Below are 19,207 nucleotides of genomic sequence, written 5' to 3'. Positions count from 1 at the left end.
ATAGCCTAGGGCTTCCCTGGTGGCGCAGTGGTTGAGAGTCCGCCTGCCGATGCAGGGTACACGGGTTCGTGCCCCGGTCTGGGAAGGTCCCACATGCCGCGGAGCGGCTGGGCCCGTGAGCCATGGCCACTGAGCCTGCGCGTCCGGAGCCTGTGCTCTGCAACAGGAGAGGCCACAGCAGTGAGGGGCCCACGTACCGCCAAACAAACAAACAAACAAACAAAAACTGATAGCCTATTACAAATAGTCCCTTACCAAAGGAACTTCTAAAAGATTACTCCAGGAGAAAGAAAATGACCTCAGAAGGAAGGTCTGAGTCGTAAAATAGAATAATGAACAAAGAAAATGGTAAACATGTGGGTAAACCTAAAATACACCAAGACTATGTAACATAAAAATAAGGTCTAATTTGTGAAGTTAAAAAAAAAGGATAAAGTAAGATAGAAGTAAAATACTGGACAACAAAAGCACATAAGTCAGGAGGGATGCAACCACAATGAAAGCATCCTAAGATCCTTGTCTTGTTAAGAGGAGAGTGAAGATACTAACTCTAGACTTTGCAAAATTATATGCATATTAAGTTTTCTAAGATAACCAGTAGAAGAATAAAAACAGAATGTATAACTTCCAGACTAGTACAGGGTGAAATGGAAAAAGAAAAAACTCAATGTAAAATGATATGAAATCCATAATCATACAGGGAAATGTAAATATACCTCTTTAAGTAATGAATAGATCAGACAAAAATATTAGGACTACAAAATTTGTGGAGTGCAATCCACAAGTTAATCTAATGTACATATGTAAAGTATTGCATTCAGTAACTAGAGAACATACACTTTTTTCAAGCACACATAGAACATGACCATGTATTAGGCTATAAAGCAAAAAAAAAAAAAAAAAAAAAAAAAGGAAAACAAAATGAAGATGGAGGGCATGAGGAAGGGAGGAAAGAATTAAAAAAGGAAGAACATCCTTTAACCACACTGCAGTGAAGTTAGAAATTAATAATAAAATAAGTAGAAATAACCTCATATGTTTAGAAACTCTAAAAAGCCACAGTTCAAATAACCCATGGGCCAAAGAAAAAATTTTCATGAAAATTTAAAATACGTAGAACTAAAAGGTGACTTTTTTAATGCTACATAGTAAAACTTGTGGGTGCAACTAAAGCAGTATCTAGAGACAAGTTTGTAGTCTTGAATGCTTTTATTAGAAAAGATAGGCTAAGCATCCAACCTAATGTCAGAAAAAGAACAGAATAAACCTCAAAAAGTTGAAGAAAAGAAATAAAGAGCAGAAAGCCATGAAACAGAAAACAAAGATACAATGGAGATGGATCAATAAGCCAAAAGTTGCTTCTTTGGCAAAACTAATCAAGTTGAGATCCTTGAAGAATGTGTAAGTTAGCGAAAGAAAGGAAGGGGACATTCTAAGTAAGGAGAAGGAAAAATATGAACAAAGGTAAAGAGGAATGGCACAGCACGAAGGTTCAAGATAACCACATGCAGTGCGGTGTCGGCAGTAGATAAAGTTCAAGGCATGCAAAATGTGAAGTGAGTCTAGAGAAGCTTAGGGGCAAATGTTAACTTAAAAATATTCAACTGGGGCTTCCCTGGTGGCGCAGTGGTTGAGAATCTGCCTGCTAATGCAGGGGACACGGGTTCGAGCCCTGGTCTGGGAGGATCCCACATGCCGCGGAGCAACTAAGCCTGTGAGCCACAACTACTGAGCCTGCACACCTGGAGCCTGTGCTCCGCAACAAGAGAGGCCGCGATAGTGAGAGGCCCGTGCACTGCGATGAAGAGTGGCCCCCATTTGCCACAACTAGAGAAAGCCCTCGCACAGAAATGAAGACCCAAAACAGCCCAAAATAAATAAATAAATTAATTAATTAATTAATTAAAAAATCAGAGAGAACATTTCCTGTCTGTGGTCAGAGGAAGTCCTGACTACTGAATAAAGGCACAGAGAGATGCAACGCTGGTGCCTTTGAAGATGGAAGAATGAGGCTAAGAGCCAGGGAAGGCAGGGCTTAAAAAAAAAAAAAATTCAACCATACCAGGTATTTATAGGCTAAGTACTTTACATGATTATATCTTTTTATTCTGGCAACAAACAACTCCATGAGGTGTGACTGTATTATGCCTATTCTACAGATAAAGAAACTGAGGCTCAGAGTAAAATTTTCCCAGTGTTACACAGTGTGTTGTTTCAAAACCGTATCTGTGTGGCTCCAAAGCCCATACTTTCAACTGCCATGCGACATTGCATCACTGGAAGGCTTCATACGGAGCCTCCATAATGAGCCCTAACTTTATTCTTCAGGCAAATGTCTGAATTTCCACCCCCCCCAAAAAAAAAAACCCTCCCTCTTATGATGAAGGTTTGGAGTGCTGTTACAGCTGCCACTACTTTATGCCACCAGGGCAAGATTCTGTTAGACACAGGTGTCCAAGGAGCCCATGTACCACTGACAGGCAATCTGGCAACACAGAATTAACACGCAGAATTAACAGGGGCACTTGATTGATTTAAGTTCCTGAAACATATTTCCAGTTACTACCCAGGAGATAAGTACTGTTCAATGATGAGAACCGGATAAGCATATGGCATTTTTTCAACAGCTTTATTAAAGTATAATTCACAGACCATACAATTCACCCATTTAAATTGTACAATTCAACATTCTTTAGTATAGTCACAGAGTTGGGCAACCATCACCACAATTGATTTAAGGACATTTTCATCACCCCAAAAAGAAATCCTAACAGTCACTCCCCACTTCTCCCATCAAAAGCCTCCCTCACCCCCAGCTCTAGGCAGCCACTAACATACTTTGTATCTTTATAGATTTTCCTATTCTCAACAGTTCATATAAATGGAATCACATAATATATGGCCTTTTGTGCCTGGCTTCTTTCACATAACACACTTAAAAGGCTCATCCATGTTGTAGCATGTACCAGTATTTCATTCCTTTTTATGGCCAAATACTATTCCACTGTATGGATATTCCACATTTTATTTATCCTTCAGCTGATAGACCTTTGGTTGTTCCCACTTTTTGTCTATTGTGAATAATGATGCTATAAACATTAGTGTACAAGTTTTTGTGTAGACCTATGTTTTCAGTTCTCTTGGGTGTATACCTAGGAGTGAATTGCTGGCATGGGGTAATTCTGTGTTTAGCATTTTGAGGAACTGCCAAACTGTTTTTCAAATGGCTGCACCATTTTACTTTCCCACCAGTATGAAGGTTCCAATTTCCCCACATTCTCACCAACACTTATTATCTGTCTTTTTTATTATAGACATCCTAGTGGGTACAAAGTGTTATTTCAGTGTGGTTTTGATATTCACTTCCCTAATGGCTAATGATGGCATATGACATTTGAACACAGCTCTTAATGTATCCTTTTTTCATATGAGATATTTTTGACAAAACCTAAGAAACAGACATTTGAACACAGCTCTTAATGTATCCTTTTTTCATATGAGATATTTTTGACAAAACCTAAGAAATAACCTATTGAGACTTCCAGCAGTTTCTTTGCTCAACTGTACATAAAATGCTTGAGTCTTACCTCATCTATAGAAGAACAGGGACGGGGTAAGGAATCAGATGCAGGGAGAGGGTCGATGATGGGGAGAAACTCAAACATGTCCACTGAATACATTATTTGAAAATTCAAAAGTGGCTTACATTTTGATATGGCTATTTCAATTTAGATGTAATGACTACACCAAAATAGCCATGTCAAAATGCCCTGCGCTGAGCTAGGCACTGATTATTAGAATTAGATTTGCTAAAGACAGAGAGAAGATTCATTTATTTCACTCTCTTCCCCAATATTTGTCATTGTATTCTTCAAAAGCAAGCACTTACAGGAACTCTCATACACTGTTGCATATTAACTGCTACAACTTTTTTGGAAAGCAATTTGGCAATACATTCCAAAGCCCTAAAAGGTATATGCCCTTTAACCTAATTACTTCATTTCTGGAAAGTTGTCTTAAATCAATGTGAAATATAGGGAAAAAAGTAAACCACAAATTTTTTCAAAAATGAATCAATCTAAACATTTAATAATATGAAAATAAATAATGAAAAATATTTCACTGAGATATTTGGAAGCAATTAAAATGACATTTATGAAAAATTTGTATAGTGTGAAAAAGGTTTAAATTATAATGTGGGCATTAATGTTAATATAACAAAATTATATCAGCTTTGTAAAATATAAAAATTTATGCCTAGAAGAAATACTGAAATGAAATCCTTCAAAATAAAAAGTCATTGCAATACTGAATCACTATGATGTACACCTGAAACTAATATTGTAAATCAACTATACTTCAACTTAAAAATAAAATAAAATACACGGATTAAAAAAAAGAGAGAGAGAATCCCACCACTGCAAAACAAGCACTATAAATATTTAGGGGTTTGAATTGTTTTTAGTTACTAATAATAACGTTTCATTGTTTAATTGGGTTTTTAATTAAATATTAAAACCTTTAAAAAAACAGTCATTGCACTCAGTGGTGGGATTACAAATGGGGTTTTCAATTTTTTGCAAAATTTTAATATTTTAAACAATGTACAAGGATTATTTTTTTAATAGGTGTGTTTGTTTGCTTGTTTATTTATGGCTGCATTGGGTCTTTGTTGCTGCATGCGGGGTTTCTCTGGTTGTGGTGAACGGGGACTACTCTTCTATGTGGTGCGCCGGCATCTCATTGTGGTGGCTTCTCTTGTTGTGGAGCACGGGCTCTAGGCACGCGGGCTCAGCAGTTGTGGCACACGGGCTCAGTATTTGTGGCTCACGGGTTCTAGAGCGCTGGCTCAGTAGTTGTGGCGCACGGGCTCTAGGCACACAGGCTTCAGTAGTTGTGGCTCGCGGGCTCAGTAGTTGTGGCTCACGGGCTCTAGAGCACAGGCTCAGTAGTTGTGGCGCACGGAGTTAGTTGCTCCGCAGCATGTGGGATCTTCCCAGACCAGGGATCGAACCTGCGTCCCCTGCATTGGCAGGCGGATTCTTAACCACTGCGCCACCAGGGAAGTCCCCAAGGATTATTTACATAAGTGATAAATGTGGTTTTAAATAAAACTAACGGCCAGGCTCAAAGCCCAGTCCTGCACTGAATGCCTTCAGTAAACACTAATTTCCAGTGGTCTTATTTCTAAGGGCCAGGAAATCATACTCTACTTAGAGAAACAGTATGATCCACTGTAACAAGACATGGCCTGAGAGCCAGGACACTACCCTCAAGTTCTGAGCTGTGTGTCACTTAACACCCTTGAATGGTGGGAAAGGTGAAACAGACCACATACTTAGTGCATTCTGACTTTGGAATACAGGTTACATATGTTATTAAAATGGGACACCAAGCGTACAAAATAAGTATCACGATGCCCCATGTGACAGAACAAATAGTGGTGGGGATTCATACCCAAATCTAATTCCACACCACACTGACATCTGTAAAACAGAAACAATAAGGTCTACCATGCTTACTGCACAACGTAAAAGTCAACTTAGATAAATATATGTGACAGTTCCACATAAAATATCTAGTTCCTGGAAATGTAAGACTCTAAGGCCCTCCACACTGCCCTTTAATTCTCTAGGAGTTTAATAGTACCTGAAGACAGAATTGCATGTTTCTTCTGCCTTCTTAAGCTAAGTCAATAATAAATAAAGACTGCTTTTAGTAAATAGCAAGAAAAAAATGTTTTAAATTATAATAATGTAGATCACGCAAGGCAAATGATTATTAGATGTTTAAATATCAACAGGGGGAAAAGATTTACAACACAAATGAGACAAAAAGTAACTACCCATAATATTTACAAACCAATAAGAAAAACATAAACATACAAAATGTAAACATAAACAACCCAAAAGATAAATGAACAAAAACACATTTAGGCATTTCACAGATGAAGCAGTACAAATGACTAAAAAATGTATACAAAAAGCCAAACCCTGATGAGAATTACAAAAATGTATATTAAAAGCACATATTTTTACCTATCAGTTTGGCAAAGATTTAGAAGATTAACAGTACGCAGCACTGGAAAGGACATGCATGGACGAGCACTTTCAAACACTGCTGGCGGCAACTTGACAGTAACTATCAAAATACAAAGTACACGTATCCTTTGACCCAACAATGCCTAGGAATTTATCCTACAGAAGCATTTGTACACGGTGATGTTTACTGCACCATTCTTTGTAACAGCAAACAAAAAATATGGAAACACATCCATCAATACATTTTATGGTGGTACATCCATCGAATGGACTCTTTGGTTGTTATTAAAATGAAATGAATCCGTATGTACTAACAGAGAAAGATGTCCATGAGGTATTGCTAAAGAAAAACTTGCCAAATACCATATATATTGTACAATGTCAGCATTTAAAATAAAATGAAAATTGTTTTTATTTCTATTTATATACTATATATGTATCTCTTGTATGTGTACATATGATGTGTAGTTGGTGGTCATTAGCGGGATGTTCTGATTCTCCTCTTTACACTCTCATGGTAGGACTGCATGCCCCAGCCCCTCTGAAGTTCACCATGCTATGTATCTTGCTTCGACAAATGAAATGTGAGCAGAATCACCTCGGGGTAGAAGGCTTAAAAGCCAGTGCAGAATGTATCACGTTCCCTTCCTCTCGGTGACTCACTGAAGCAGGTGCTGAGCTGGAAGCCTGGGTCTCTGAATAACCAAGATGGCGGGAGCCCCTTCTCGCCCACCTCCATCCCAAATCTCATCAACCCCCTAGGTGGGAGCAAGAAAGAAACTTTTGTTGTAGTAAGCCACTGATAGTTTGTGGTTGTTTGATACTCCAGCACAATTTAGTGGTCCTGATACATATAGGAATACGAAAAAAAAAATCTGGAAAGGTACATACCAAACTGTAATCTTGGGGTTACCCTAAGAGGAGAATGAGAATGGGAGAGGGGAAGGGCAGGGAATGGGGTCGGAGGGACTTTGGGGTTTTATTTTACATACTTGGGAATTGTATAAATTTTCATAAGCACATATTGTTTTTGGAATTTGAACAAAAGGTATTTGTAAATAATCTAAGATGTCCAGAAGTTTTTACATTGTTACTTTTTAAAATTCCAATAACCACAGTTCTGACACAAAGAGAAATAAAATCCCCCTGTGACCATAACGAACAAAATATGAAAACTGGCCTTTGTAAGAGTTCTAGGCAGAGAGATTGAAGGGCTTCTTTGAAAAGTAACACTATACTTAGGGATGACAGCACGCGAGACAAACCGCCCTATTCTTCCAGCTCCAATAAGGATGCGAAGGTTTTACTCAGATGACATAGAAGCAGATGGGGGAAGAGAAGGAGCTGTCAGCAATGCCCGCCAGGACTTAGGGAGCATTTATAAAAATTACTAGATAACGGGGCTTCCCTGGTGGCGCAGTGGTTGAGAGTCCGCCTGCCGATGCAGGGGACGCGGGTTCGTGCCCCAGTCCAGGAAGATCCCACATGCCGCGGAGCGGCTGGGCCCGTGAGCCATGGCCGCTGAGCCTGCGCGTCCGGAGCCTGTGCTTCGCAACGGGAGGGGCCACAGCAGTGAGAGGCCCGCGTACCGCAAAAAAAAAATTACTAGATAACGGTTCCAAAACACCCAGAGAAACAAACATGTACACAAATGGCGGCCGAGGCAGCTGTTAAGGCAGGGCCCGATTTGAGGTGATGCGGAAGGAGAGATGTTAGTCCACCTGGAAGAGAGAAACAAGACCATCGCTCTCTCTGACAAAACCACAGCCTTCGTGGAGGGATCTCAGGGAGTGACTGGGCTGTGGAGGAGCAGCCACGTGGGAAGGAGGGGCTCCAAACTGATTAAAGCAACAGCAAGGTTATTTTCCTGTTCACACCAATCAATTTTCTATTATAAAATTGAATTAAGGTGTCATAGAAATTCACTGGAGGGAAAGCCAAACCAACAGGTATTCTTACTTTAAAGCACCGGGCACTTCAAAGATTTTCAGAATTAATCCTCACAAGCCTACCATGGTTTTATGCTCATTCTTAGAGATGAGGAACCTTTGGCTCAGAGAGGTAAAGGAACTTGTCCAGGGTCACAGAGCCAAGATGCAAACCCATACCTGGTATGGACCTTCCAGGGTCAGTGGAGAGGGCTGCTTAGGGATGAAAGTAAGGAGTCAGCCCAGGGGATCTGCTTCTCTTCTATACAGCTAACGGATACATTCACATCAACAACCTCCTTATTTGTTTTATGAACACAAAAGTTAAGTACTGATGTCACTTGAATAGCTAAAGTAAATTTCCCATGGTGACATATATAGTTAATATACGAGATTATGATGAGACAGGCACCAGGTCCAGAATAGAGGCTTTAAAAAATTCAATTAAGGGGCTTCCCTGGTGGCGCAGTGGTTAAGAATCCGCCTGCCAATGCAGGGGACACAGGTTCGATCCCTGGTCCGGGAAGATCCCACATGCTACGGAGCAATTAAGCCCATGCGCCACAACTACTGAGCCTGCGCTCTACAGCCCGAGAGCCACAACTACTAAGCCCACATGCCACAACTACTGAAGCTCGCGTGCCTAGACCCCATGCTCCACAACAAGAGAAGCCACCGCAATGAGAAGCCCGCGCACCACAACGAAGAGTAGCCCCCGCTGGCCGCAACTAGAGAAAGCTCGCGCACAGCAATGAAGACCCAATGCAGCCAAAAATAAATTTAAAAATAAAATAAATTTAAAAAAATTCAATTGAACTCGTGAAACCTTAAAAGTATAATTGATTGTAAAAGAAAGGAACTTTAAATCAGTGTTATTTAAAAACTTTTAAACCTAAAATACATCACATTGACATTCATGCAAAAAATTTAACTCTCCCTTATCCTGCAGAGGTCTCTGGGTGGTTTTGTTATCTGCTGTATCCCAAGAACCCAAATATAGCCTGGCACAAAGTAGGCCTCAAAGTATTTGTTAAATGATTCAAATGAGCTGGTCATGTCTATTTAACCAGTAACCTATATACGCAGATGAAATTCTATACTAGTTGTTTTCTAGTTTAAAAATATATATAGATCAAATAATCAATGTCTATAGTTACCCAATAGAAGGAAAAGTAACCTTAACTGAATACAGACAATGTGCCAAGCACTGGGTTAAGGCACTTTACATACATCCCCTCATTTAATCTCACAAGAATTCTGCAAGAGAGGCATCACTAGCCCACTGGTACAGATGAAGAATCAACGCTCAGAGTGGTTCTGTATGCAGTACCCAACTGGCTTGGTCACATAAGTAATTAGTGGCAAGCATTTTTAACTCATCTGTCTGAATTCAAAGTCCACACCAGCTCCGGAACACAATACTTGCACACTAGAGAAGCCACTTAAAAGAGTGGCCAATTACTTTCACAATATGTTCTTTTCAAGGAACAGATTTAAAAGAAAAAGAAAACATATGATTGAATTTTTGCACTCAACTTCTGCTGATACAAAACCAGAACCCAGAATGCTAAGAAAATCGAGGCTATTTACAACAGAGGGCATGTTTATATAACACAGAAAACTGCTCACACAATTTTAACACCTGCTTAAAAACCAATATTTTTATTTGTAGTAGTTATAGAACTTGAATATGAGCTCCTGGAATTTACTATCTTTTAGAGGACTCTAAGGCATTAGTGTGGATTCATGAATCTATTATATATATTGTATAAGAGTGGCAGTGAATTGTGATTTTTATGGTGTGACAAGCTTAACTTGCAAAGGAAAAATTCTAGTGGACTAGGCGTTAAAATAACGTGTCTACTGAAGGCAAACATCTGATGGAGTAGGTTATAAACCGTCCCTAAATGTAAGGCTGTTTTCAAAAAATGGAAAGCAAATCTCGCGATGACTATCATTAAAATGAGAAAGGGAGGAATGTTAAACTACACAGTTCTTCATTTTCTAATCTGCCTTCTTCCACAAAGAGTCTGAGACACAGCAGTTCATGCAGCAGGCTCACATCCTGCAGAGGAGCAAGGCCACTCGGCAAGTCAGATGCACCAGAATCTCTTCTCCCTCGTGGGCAGCAATGAGATAGGATTTGCAAGGTGCAGACACCAAATGCTCCCTCTGCCAGGCAGGATACATTTCAATGTGTTTTACGTTAAGTCCTGTTTGCAATATCACCCTCCTGGTTCTAAGTGACACCACTGCCATTTCAGAGTTATGAGTCAGATGAGGAATGGGAGGGCTAAGAAGTGGAGGATGATAAAACATACTGAAAAGTGGGCTTGGGAACAAGACAGACTGTTTGAACCCTGACCCTCCCACTTACTTGCTGTGCCCAATTCAGTTTCTTCAATGGTTATCTGGGAATAATGAAAATAGAGTAACTCCTTGCAGGGTGGATTTCAGCAAAGGATTAGCAAAGAAGACAGTATAGGATGGCATCCTGGCTACAAGCACAGGCCCTGGATGGCTCGGCCACTTGTTACCTGTGTGAACTTGGGCTCACCCCTGAACTAACCTCCTCTCAACCTCAGTTTCCTCATCTGTAAATTGGAAATGATAAGGGGATCCACTTCAGAGGGTTGCTGTGAGGATTAAATAATCCATAATAAACATTTTACACAAGTTTTAATGAGTATAAAGCACTTAGAATGATGCCTAGCACATAATATGATATTTCATAAACAGTAACTAACATAGTACAAGTTATAAATAGGATGATAGCGTAAGTATATATATATGTTCTGAAGAAAGAAAGGCTGGATACATTTCAGAAAACAGCACTTGATTTGGACACTCTCAAACAAAGAGTTCACACTGTAACAGATCTTGGGATGGGGCTTATGCCAACTATTATCAACAAAGGTCCCTCTGTCAAATCTCTCAGTGCCCTCATTCACGTTAGCTGGTGTCCATGGCACCACTGCGCACATATACACAACCGACATCTCCAAGGAGGGCAGCTCGCAACAACAGTGGCATCTATCCTCCATGGTGTCTTTTCCCTAAGGTTTTCTCTAATGAGGGTGTCAGAACTGCAAAAAGAATATACAGGAGAGGGGGAGAGAGGCTCACACGATTGGAAGAGGACCATACAATTCCGTAAATATTTATTGAACATCGACTATGAGCCGGAAACCATCCCTCTCACGCTGACTCTATAAACATGATTTTGCTCTTCTAGAATAAACTTTGGTCTTACCTACAAATTTACAGAGCTAACATTTGTGAACTGTCCTTTGATAAACAAATTTAGCACGGTGGGCCCATTGCATTAGACCTGACTGGAGTTACAACTGACAACTGAATCATTTCAGAGAGTTGGCGTGGGGCCCTTGAGACTGCAGAGTGGGCAAGGGAAGCTCGGTCTATATATGGCAAGAATCTGAGATTATGTTCAGCCAGAAGTGCAAGCCTCTCGGCATGGCCTTCGACGTCCTCCAACCTGCCTCCTTCTTCATCTCTCTCTGCTCTCCACACGCTCTCTAAGCCACCGTCACCCCATCCTGCATATAAAACCGGATCTCCCCGCCTTTGCTCCTATTCTGTATGGAATGCCATTTACCCACTCAACTCCCAGGCTGGACTGCAATTGTCTGTATGCACGTCTATCCCTGGAGGGCAAGGAGGGACTTGTCACGCCTATGCCACCCCTGACCCAGGGTCCGCCAGTATCAGCCAGCAGGGAGCAGTGGGAAGGGCACAGAATGGGAGGCTGGTTTCAAGTGGAAACCTGTTTCAAATGCTAGCCCTGCCCCTTACCAGCTGTCGGACCTTGAACACGTTAACTTCTGTGTACTTCGATTTCCTCCTGCGTAAAATGGAGACAAAAGGGCATTTATTTTATTGGTTGTTGGGAGAATCAACTCCTTGGCTACATGTAAAGCACTTAGAAGAGTGCCTGGCACGGGGGAAGGGCTGTGGAAGGCTTCATCATAGTTGCTGTTCATTATCACTGTTATCGTTATCGTCGTTAAGTGTGTGCAGAAAAGAGAAGAGTGGAGAAAGAAGGGAGATTGTGGCCTGTAGCTGAGCAAACGTCTGAACTCCCATGCTGGCTGAGCGCTGCCCTGCTGAATAGCCCGATGGTGGAGCCCCTCCCACTCACTCGCAAAAGGAGACACAGAGCTTTCACACTGGTTGGTGCTCATAACCTTATTTCTTGCCTGGGCTGCTGCCCAACTCGTGCCAAAGCCAGCCAGCTAGGGACTCCCAAATCCTGCAGTGACAGCAAAGCATGACATACAAGGGACACTGCAGCTCAGTTCCTTGCAACCCAGCCCCCAGCAGACTTCCTGCTCCTAGAATACCAGTGCTGAGCGTTAGAGGTGACCTTTTCCAACAGCACCCCTGTAACAGATGGGGAAACTGAGGCCTGGGGAGGCTGTGTTTACATTTTGTTAGTACCCAGTTTACATATATGTTACTTGTCATGCAGCCAATTTTGTGGTAGGTACTAAGAATACCATGACCATTGTTTAAAGCTGGAAGGAACTTCAAAGTTTACCCAGTCTGGCACTTTTCAAACTCCACATTCTATGGTGTCAAGATGAGATGTGAGCTCTGTTGCAAGTCAGTCATTCATTCATTTATGGATCACCCGCCATCTGCTGGGCATCAGGGACGCAAGTCAGACACCACTCCTGTCCTCGGGACCTCACAGACGAATAGGGAAGCGTGACTACTTAAATAATCACACGTCTAAGAGTAAAGTCTTGTTGTGAGTGAATTATGTTTTAAAATTACTAGAATGAGCATCTCCACTTACATGCCAACACGCTTTCTGAGCAGAACAGGCAGGACTGGGGCTGGAGGAGGCAGTTACAGGTAGCGCCCTGTAAACTGCTCACCCCACCGGGTTCACCTGTGCAAGGGCCACACACAGACTCACATTACCATTATGTGGCTACAGCAGCAAGGAGACTGGGAACCACTGACCCAACCCCATTTGACAGACAGGCAAACTGAGGCCTAAAGAATTTAACTCACTTGCCAAAGTAGCACAGCAGATAAACAGAAGACACTTAAGATTCTGTAGTGGCTCATGTAGGCTTCCAAAACAATCCACATTCCACAGTGTAGCACACGATCTGACCCCTGCTCACCCCTCCTGCCCCCTCTCTCACCATTCTGCCCCCGACTCTATGACTCAGCCCTACTGAACTACCTGCAAAGCCCCAAATGCACCTCTGCTTGGTCCATCCCACTCCCTCGGCCAGGGATCCAAAGTCGACGACCCCTACATAATGCCAACTCATTCTCAGCACTCAGAACTCAGCTCAGGGCTCTCTCCTCCAGCACCTGGCCCTGACATGGCCCCCCTCTATCTCCTATAGCATGTATGCCTTTACACAGAGAAACGCTCATCACATAAGGTGTTCATCCAGTCAACAAATATTTATTCAGCACCTCTATGTGCGAAGCACCTGAGGATACAGCAGTAGATACAGGCTGCCCCTGTCCTCATGGAGCTTACATTCTACTGAGGGAAACAGACAATAAACAATACAAAATATAATGTCACTAGAGTTCAGTGCTATGAAAAAAAAAATAAAGAAGAGTGGAGGGATCTTGGGGGAAGGCCTCTCCAAGGAGGTGGCATTTGATCAGAGATCTGAAGTAACAGAGTAAGCCATGCCAATAGCTGGGAAAAGAGCATTTCAAGAAGCAGTAGCAAAGGCCCTGTAACTACTGCAATGATTTCTTTACTTGTGTCTTACCTCCTACTGAACTTGGAGGTCCTTGAAGGCAAGGGTTACATCTTAAGCATCTTTGATTCGCAGGGCCCAACATCCATAGTGGACACTATGGACACTTACGGAATGAGTGAATGAAGTTGGCCCAGCATGTGTGATTGCTGATTTCTGAGTCCGTGTGGCTCCATCACTTGAGATCTGGCCAGTTTTGCATCTCTCTCCTCCCCAGGGCTAAGCTAAGCACAGGCTTGGGCCAATCAGTCTTCCTTAATTCTGTGGCCTGGTCTCAGTTCCTGGGTCCTCCCTTCATTAGGACTATAGTACTGATAGGCTCTCCAAGTTTATCTTGCTCTGGTCCTCATATCTCTGGTCTGGACCTGGGACCCTGTCCCGAAACCCAGACACCTAGTACTGGGAGCCTCCCTCACTTTCTCCAGGTTTCATAGGCATCAAAGTCCTCCCCTGAACCCCAAGCCCCAAGGCTGGGGGGCCCTGACCCCTGGAATCAGACTTCCCAATGGCTAACACCTCCCTACTTGGAAGTCTGCCCTGCCTGATTCGTGACTGCCCTCCAAACCACATGACCCCTTCTGCTGGGATATCAGCCCTCTGACCTCATCAATCCTTTCTGTGGCCATCTCTCTGCATGTTCCAACTTCATTAAACCATTCCTGAACTTCTACCATAGCTAAGACCCAGGGCTAAGGACCTGTGTCCTCGCGTTGCCTGCTACAGATCCTGTACCATCAGCAGACCATCTGGGTCCAAGCCTCCAGATGCGACTACCCCAAACCACAATCCTGACACTCCCCAAAGCACATTAAATAACGTTAGGTGCTGCAAATAAAGTCAAATGGCTTTATCCACTCCGCCAACGGCAACAGATATCTCTGGATGTCACTGGTGCTTCATCCCAACCCCGACCGGGTCTAAAATGAGTTCAGAGACAAATAACCCATTCCTTCATTCACCCTTTCACCCACCACCTCCTGACACCTGCTATAAGCCAAGCCTTGAAACATAAAACACAGTGCCTACACTGATGCTAATGGTGATGTGATGGTGATAATGATGGTGGAAGAGAGAGAGGAGTAGGTGGTAAGATTAGTTACCATTTATTGCACACTTGGGCTATACTACAATAAGCGGCGAGTCTTCTAATACTAAGAAAACTATGAGATAGGTTTTATTAGCCTCACTCTACAGAGGAGGAAATAGACTGAAGAGGTGAAGCAACTTGCTCAAGGTCACAGAGCTAAGTGGCAGGGCGCTGAGACTAGGGTCTGCCTGCCTCCGAAGTACAAACGGTTCAAGCGCCCCGAGGGTCACCCAGTAAATGCTAAACAAATATAACTTAAGGAAGAAGTGAAAGACAGAGAGAGGATCCAGGCCTCCGGGGACTCAAAAACTGGTGGAGGGGGCAGACATATAAACAAATATCTACCATGTGGGAAGGCCAGCGCTGATGGCTGGAGACCATGGAGCTGGAGCGGAGCTGCAGGGGAGCTAGAGGAGGCAGTGGCTAACTTGACCTGGAGGGGTCTAGAGCCGTCTTGAGGAAGTGACTTGGGGGCTAGGCTTTGAAGGATGAGCAGTTTGCGGCTGACAAGCGTGGCGCACAACAGGAGCTCGGCCCTCAGACCTGGCCTGGGCCGTCCGTCTCCTCTGAGGTCGTCCGGTCCACCCCCCTGTGCCCACGCGGCCGGGCCGGGCCTCACCTCCTTCCACTTGAGCTGGCGAATGCTGATCTTCAGGGCGTCCAGGGAGGTCCTGGCCTTGGAGCTGTCCACGGTGACAGGCCGCGGAGAGCAGTACTCCTCGGACCGGTCCGAGCTCCGCTTGCAGCTACGGCTCTTGCTCCTGGACTTCCCGTGCGGGTAGAGGCCCTGCGCCGACACCGGCTTCGCCTGGTACATGGGCAGCGTGGGCGGAGGCGGCGGTGGGACGCGGGCGTCGCCCTCCTCGGCCGCGCGGGGCTGCGCCGGGGCCGGCTCCTGGGGCTGCTCCTCCGCCGCCTTGCGCTCCGGCTCCCCAGCAGCGCCCGGGTCCACGCGGACCTGCTCCTTCGCCGCATGCGCTTTGGCCGCGGCCACGGCCTCCGCCTCCCACCAGGCCTCCAGCTCCCTCTCGGGTCTGCCACGCAGCATGGTGCTCAGGGCCGGTGCCAGCGCCAGTGCTGCCGCCGCCGCTCCGCCGGCCCGGCCAGCGACCAAACTGCCACCGCTGCCGCAGCTGCCGCAGCCACGCTCTCCCCGCCCGAGCCCGTTGCCATGATCTCGCAGGCTCCGGTTGACAAGGGCAGTCGCCGACTCGGGACGGGGCCCGGGAAGGGACAATCGCCGACCCAGCCCCAGGGACCTCATAGGCGAGGGTGCTCACGTGACCGTTCCTGTCGCAGAGGAGGCGGCCATCTTGGAAGAGGGCGGAAGCGGCCTCTGCCCGCCCAGTTGGAGAACCCGCCGGCGTTCTGAGCCCGCGGAACTTGGAGGGAAGAGGCTGGAGTTGAGCTTGAGGGCAGAAAGCCGTTGGGCGCTTGCGGGGCTCCTGAGCCCAGGGGCTGGGCCGGAGAGACAACAATTTCAAACACGAAGCCCACTTTCCCCCACCCCGTACACACTCACTGGGATAACTCCCGGTCTGATGGAGGAGGCACAGCCTCACCCGTTCTAGGCAACTCCACCATCAGGAAGCACCTCAGTCTGATGATGGACATGACAAGTCCAAGCTCTCAAGGATTAGCTCCCCGTTTGAAGAAATCCCTTTCTGGTCCTGGGAGAGCCCCAGACTGAGAGGGGAGACACGTTTCCCTGTTCTCAGGGAGCTCCCAATGGCACAGGGAGGCCGTGGAGAAGCCTGCAGATTCGCGGTTGAGTTGAGGACATTAACCAACCCTTTTCATACTGTCATTTAAAAAATTATGGTAAGATACACATAACATAAAATGTATCATTTTAACCAGTTTTAGGTATAGCCTTCAATGGCGTTAATACATTCGCATTGTGCAACCATCACCACTATTCATCTCCTGAACTTTTTCGTCTTCTCAAACTGAAACTCTGTACCCATTAAACTCTTAACTCCCGTCTGCCCTCCCCCAGACCGTGAACTACCCGTTCTCCTTTCTGTCTATATGAATTGGATTAATTACCTCATAAAAATGGAATCATACAATATTTGTCCCTTTGTGTCTAGCTTATTCACTCAGCCTAATGCCTTCATGGTTCATCCTTGTTGTAGCATTATCAGAATTTCATTCCTTTGTAGAGCAGAATAGTGTTCCATGGTGTGAATGGACCACATTGTATTTATCCGTTCATCTGACAATGGACATTTGGGTGGTTTCCACCTGTTGGCTATTGTGAATGATGCTGCTATGAACATGAGTACACAAATACGTATTTGAGTCCCTGCTCGCTATTCTTTTGGGTTGCCATATATTTTTAAAGCCAACCCAAGGAGAGGGCTTTCCCTTTTCACCTTAGGGAACCACATTTGTTTTTTCAGGGAATGGGGTTGGGAGGATAGAGCAGCACCCCACACTGAGGACAGTAGCTATGACAGCCCACACCGGTGAACTTTGCCACACTCTGCAGATGAAATAATGATACAAGAGAGGAAAATGAGAGGAATCACAAGGCAGTATGCAGTTAAGTGTCAAATGAGGCAAAGAGTAAAAAGAAAAATTAGGAGTTCCATGAATGGAGGATTTACTGTAAATTATAAAGCTAGATAAAACTTCATATAAGAGATAGAATATAAACTGAGTCTTCAAGATGGAGTAAGAATCAGCTAGATAGAAAGTAGGTGGGGGAACTTCCCTGATGGTGCAGTGGTTAAGAATCTGCCTGCCAATGCAGGGGACATGGGTTTGAGCCCTGGTCCAGGAAGATCCCACATGCCGCGGAGCAACTAAGCCCGTTGGCCACAGCTACTGAGCCTGCTCTTTAGAGCCTGCGAGCCACAACTACTGAGCCCATGTGCCACAACTACTGAAGCCCGTGCGCCTAGAGCCAGTGCTCTGCAACAAGAGAAGCCACCGCAATGAGAAGCCTGCGCACCGCAACGAAGAGTAGCCCCTGCTCGCCACAACTAGAGAAAGCCCGCGTGCAGCAACAAAGACCCGACGCAGCCAAAAATAAAATAAATAAATTTATGTTTAAAAAGAAAGAAAGAAAGTAGGTGGGGTGGTCATTCCAGAGGCTGTGGGCACGGCAGCATGTACAGTCATGCAGTTGACCCATGGGGCCTGAAAGGGGCTGAAATCCAACTTGTACTCTGCCTGCCTAGCCTCACCCATTGAGGTTTTGTCCACCAGAAAGGAGCACCTTTGCTGATTGATTAAAAGGCTCCCAGGGCTGATGGAAGCCCTGTACTGAGAGGGAGGTGAGGAAAAGGTACAGTACAAGTAAATTTAAGAAGGGGATAAATTATGGTGATCAGCTTGAAATGTATAGAAATGTCAAACCACTAAGTTGTGTACCAGGAACTAACATAGTGTTGTAATTCAATTACACTTCAAAAACAAACAAACAAATTCATAGAAAAAGAGGACAGATTTGTGGTTACCAGAGGTGGGAGGGGGGGAGAGGTGAAGGGTTTGGCGGAGGGGAAACTGGATGAAGGCAGTCAAAAGATAACAAACTTCCAGTTATAAGATAAATAAGTACTACGGATGTAACGTTCAACCTGACAAATATAATTAACACCGCTGTATGTTATATATGAAAGTTGTTAAGAGGGTAAATCCTGAGTTCTCATCACAAGAAAAAATTTTTTCCTATTTCTTTAATTTTGTACCTATATAGGATGATGGATGTTCAGTAAACTTACTGTGATCATCTCTTTGTGATGTATGTAAATCAGATCATTATGTTGTACACACCTTAAACTTATACACTGCTTATGTAAATTATATCTCAGTAAAACTAGAAGACAAAAACAAAATTTATTAGTCCTGTAAAAAAGGGGGGATAATCATAAGCCTTTTCTAGCAAACTAGACTGGTGGAAACACAAGCCTTAGAGGAAGGGTGAACAGGAGGCAAGGCCCATTGGAGCTCCCTGTCAGGTCTTTGAATGCTGTGCTGACCTCTGACTTCTCAGGAAATTCTAAAATGTGCTGATGGAAAATCCAACCCTACATGGGACTCCTCACAGGGGAGCTTCAGTTACGGCTGTTGAGGAGCAAAGAGCAGGTGAGAATCAGGGACCAGGACCACCTCCCACAATACACAAATATATAAAGAAGTAGGTCTCTCCTTTTCCTTCACACACTCACCACAGCTTATAGTCAGAGCATTACTTGTTTGTTTACTTATAACAGTCTGTCTCACCAGAGTCCAAGTGCCAAAAGTAAGGAGTGTCCTGTTCTAGTTGACCATATCCCAGCACCCAGTCAGTGCCTGGTAGACAGTAGGCATTCAATAACCATTTCTTGAATGAATGAAAGAATGAATTTGCTAATGAATGAATAAATGAACAAACTATTGAAT

The 19,207-nt window shown here is 44.1% G+C and overlaps 1 protein-coding gene across 2 annotated transcripts in view; it reads right to left on the bottom strand.

Moving 5' to 3' along the window:
* TTLL11 (tubulin tyrosine ligase like 11) overlaps positions 1-16,164 on the bottom strand; it is a 249,861-nt gene extending 233,697 nt beyond the window's left edge. For both annotated transcript variants that reach the window (XM_082625340.1, XM_082625341.1), the window contains exon 1: positions 15,435-16,164. In XM_082625340.1, coding sequence (XP_082481466.1) covers positions 15,435-16,079 — 645 coding nt within the window. In that variant the 5' untranslated portion in view covers positions 16,080-16,164. The remainder of the gene's footprint in view (positions 1-15,434) is intronic.
* Positions 16,165-19,207: the final 3,043 nt, after the last annotated feature.

Source organism: Mesoplodon mirus (assembly GCF_964341445.2).
Source record: "Mesoplodon mirus genome assembly, chromosome: 1".
NCBI classification, from domain to species: Eukaryota; Metazoa; Chordata; class Mammalia; order Artiodactyla; family Ziphiidae; genus Mesoplodon; species Mesoplodon mirus.
This window is presented reverse-complemented; position numbering and strand designations above follow the sequence as displayed.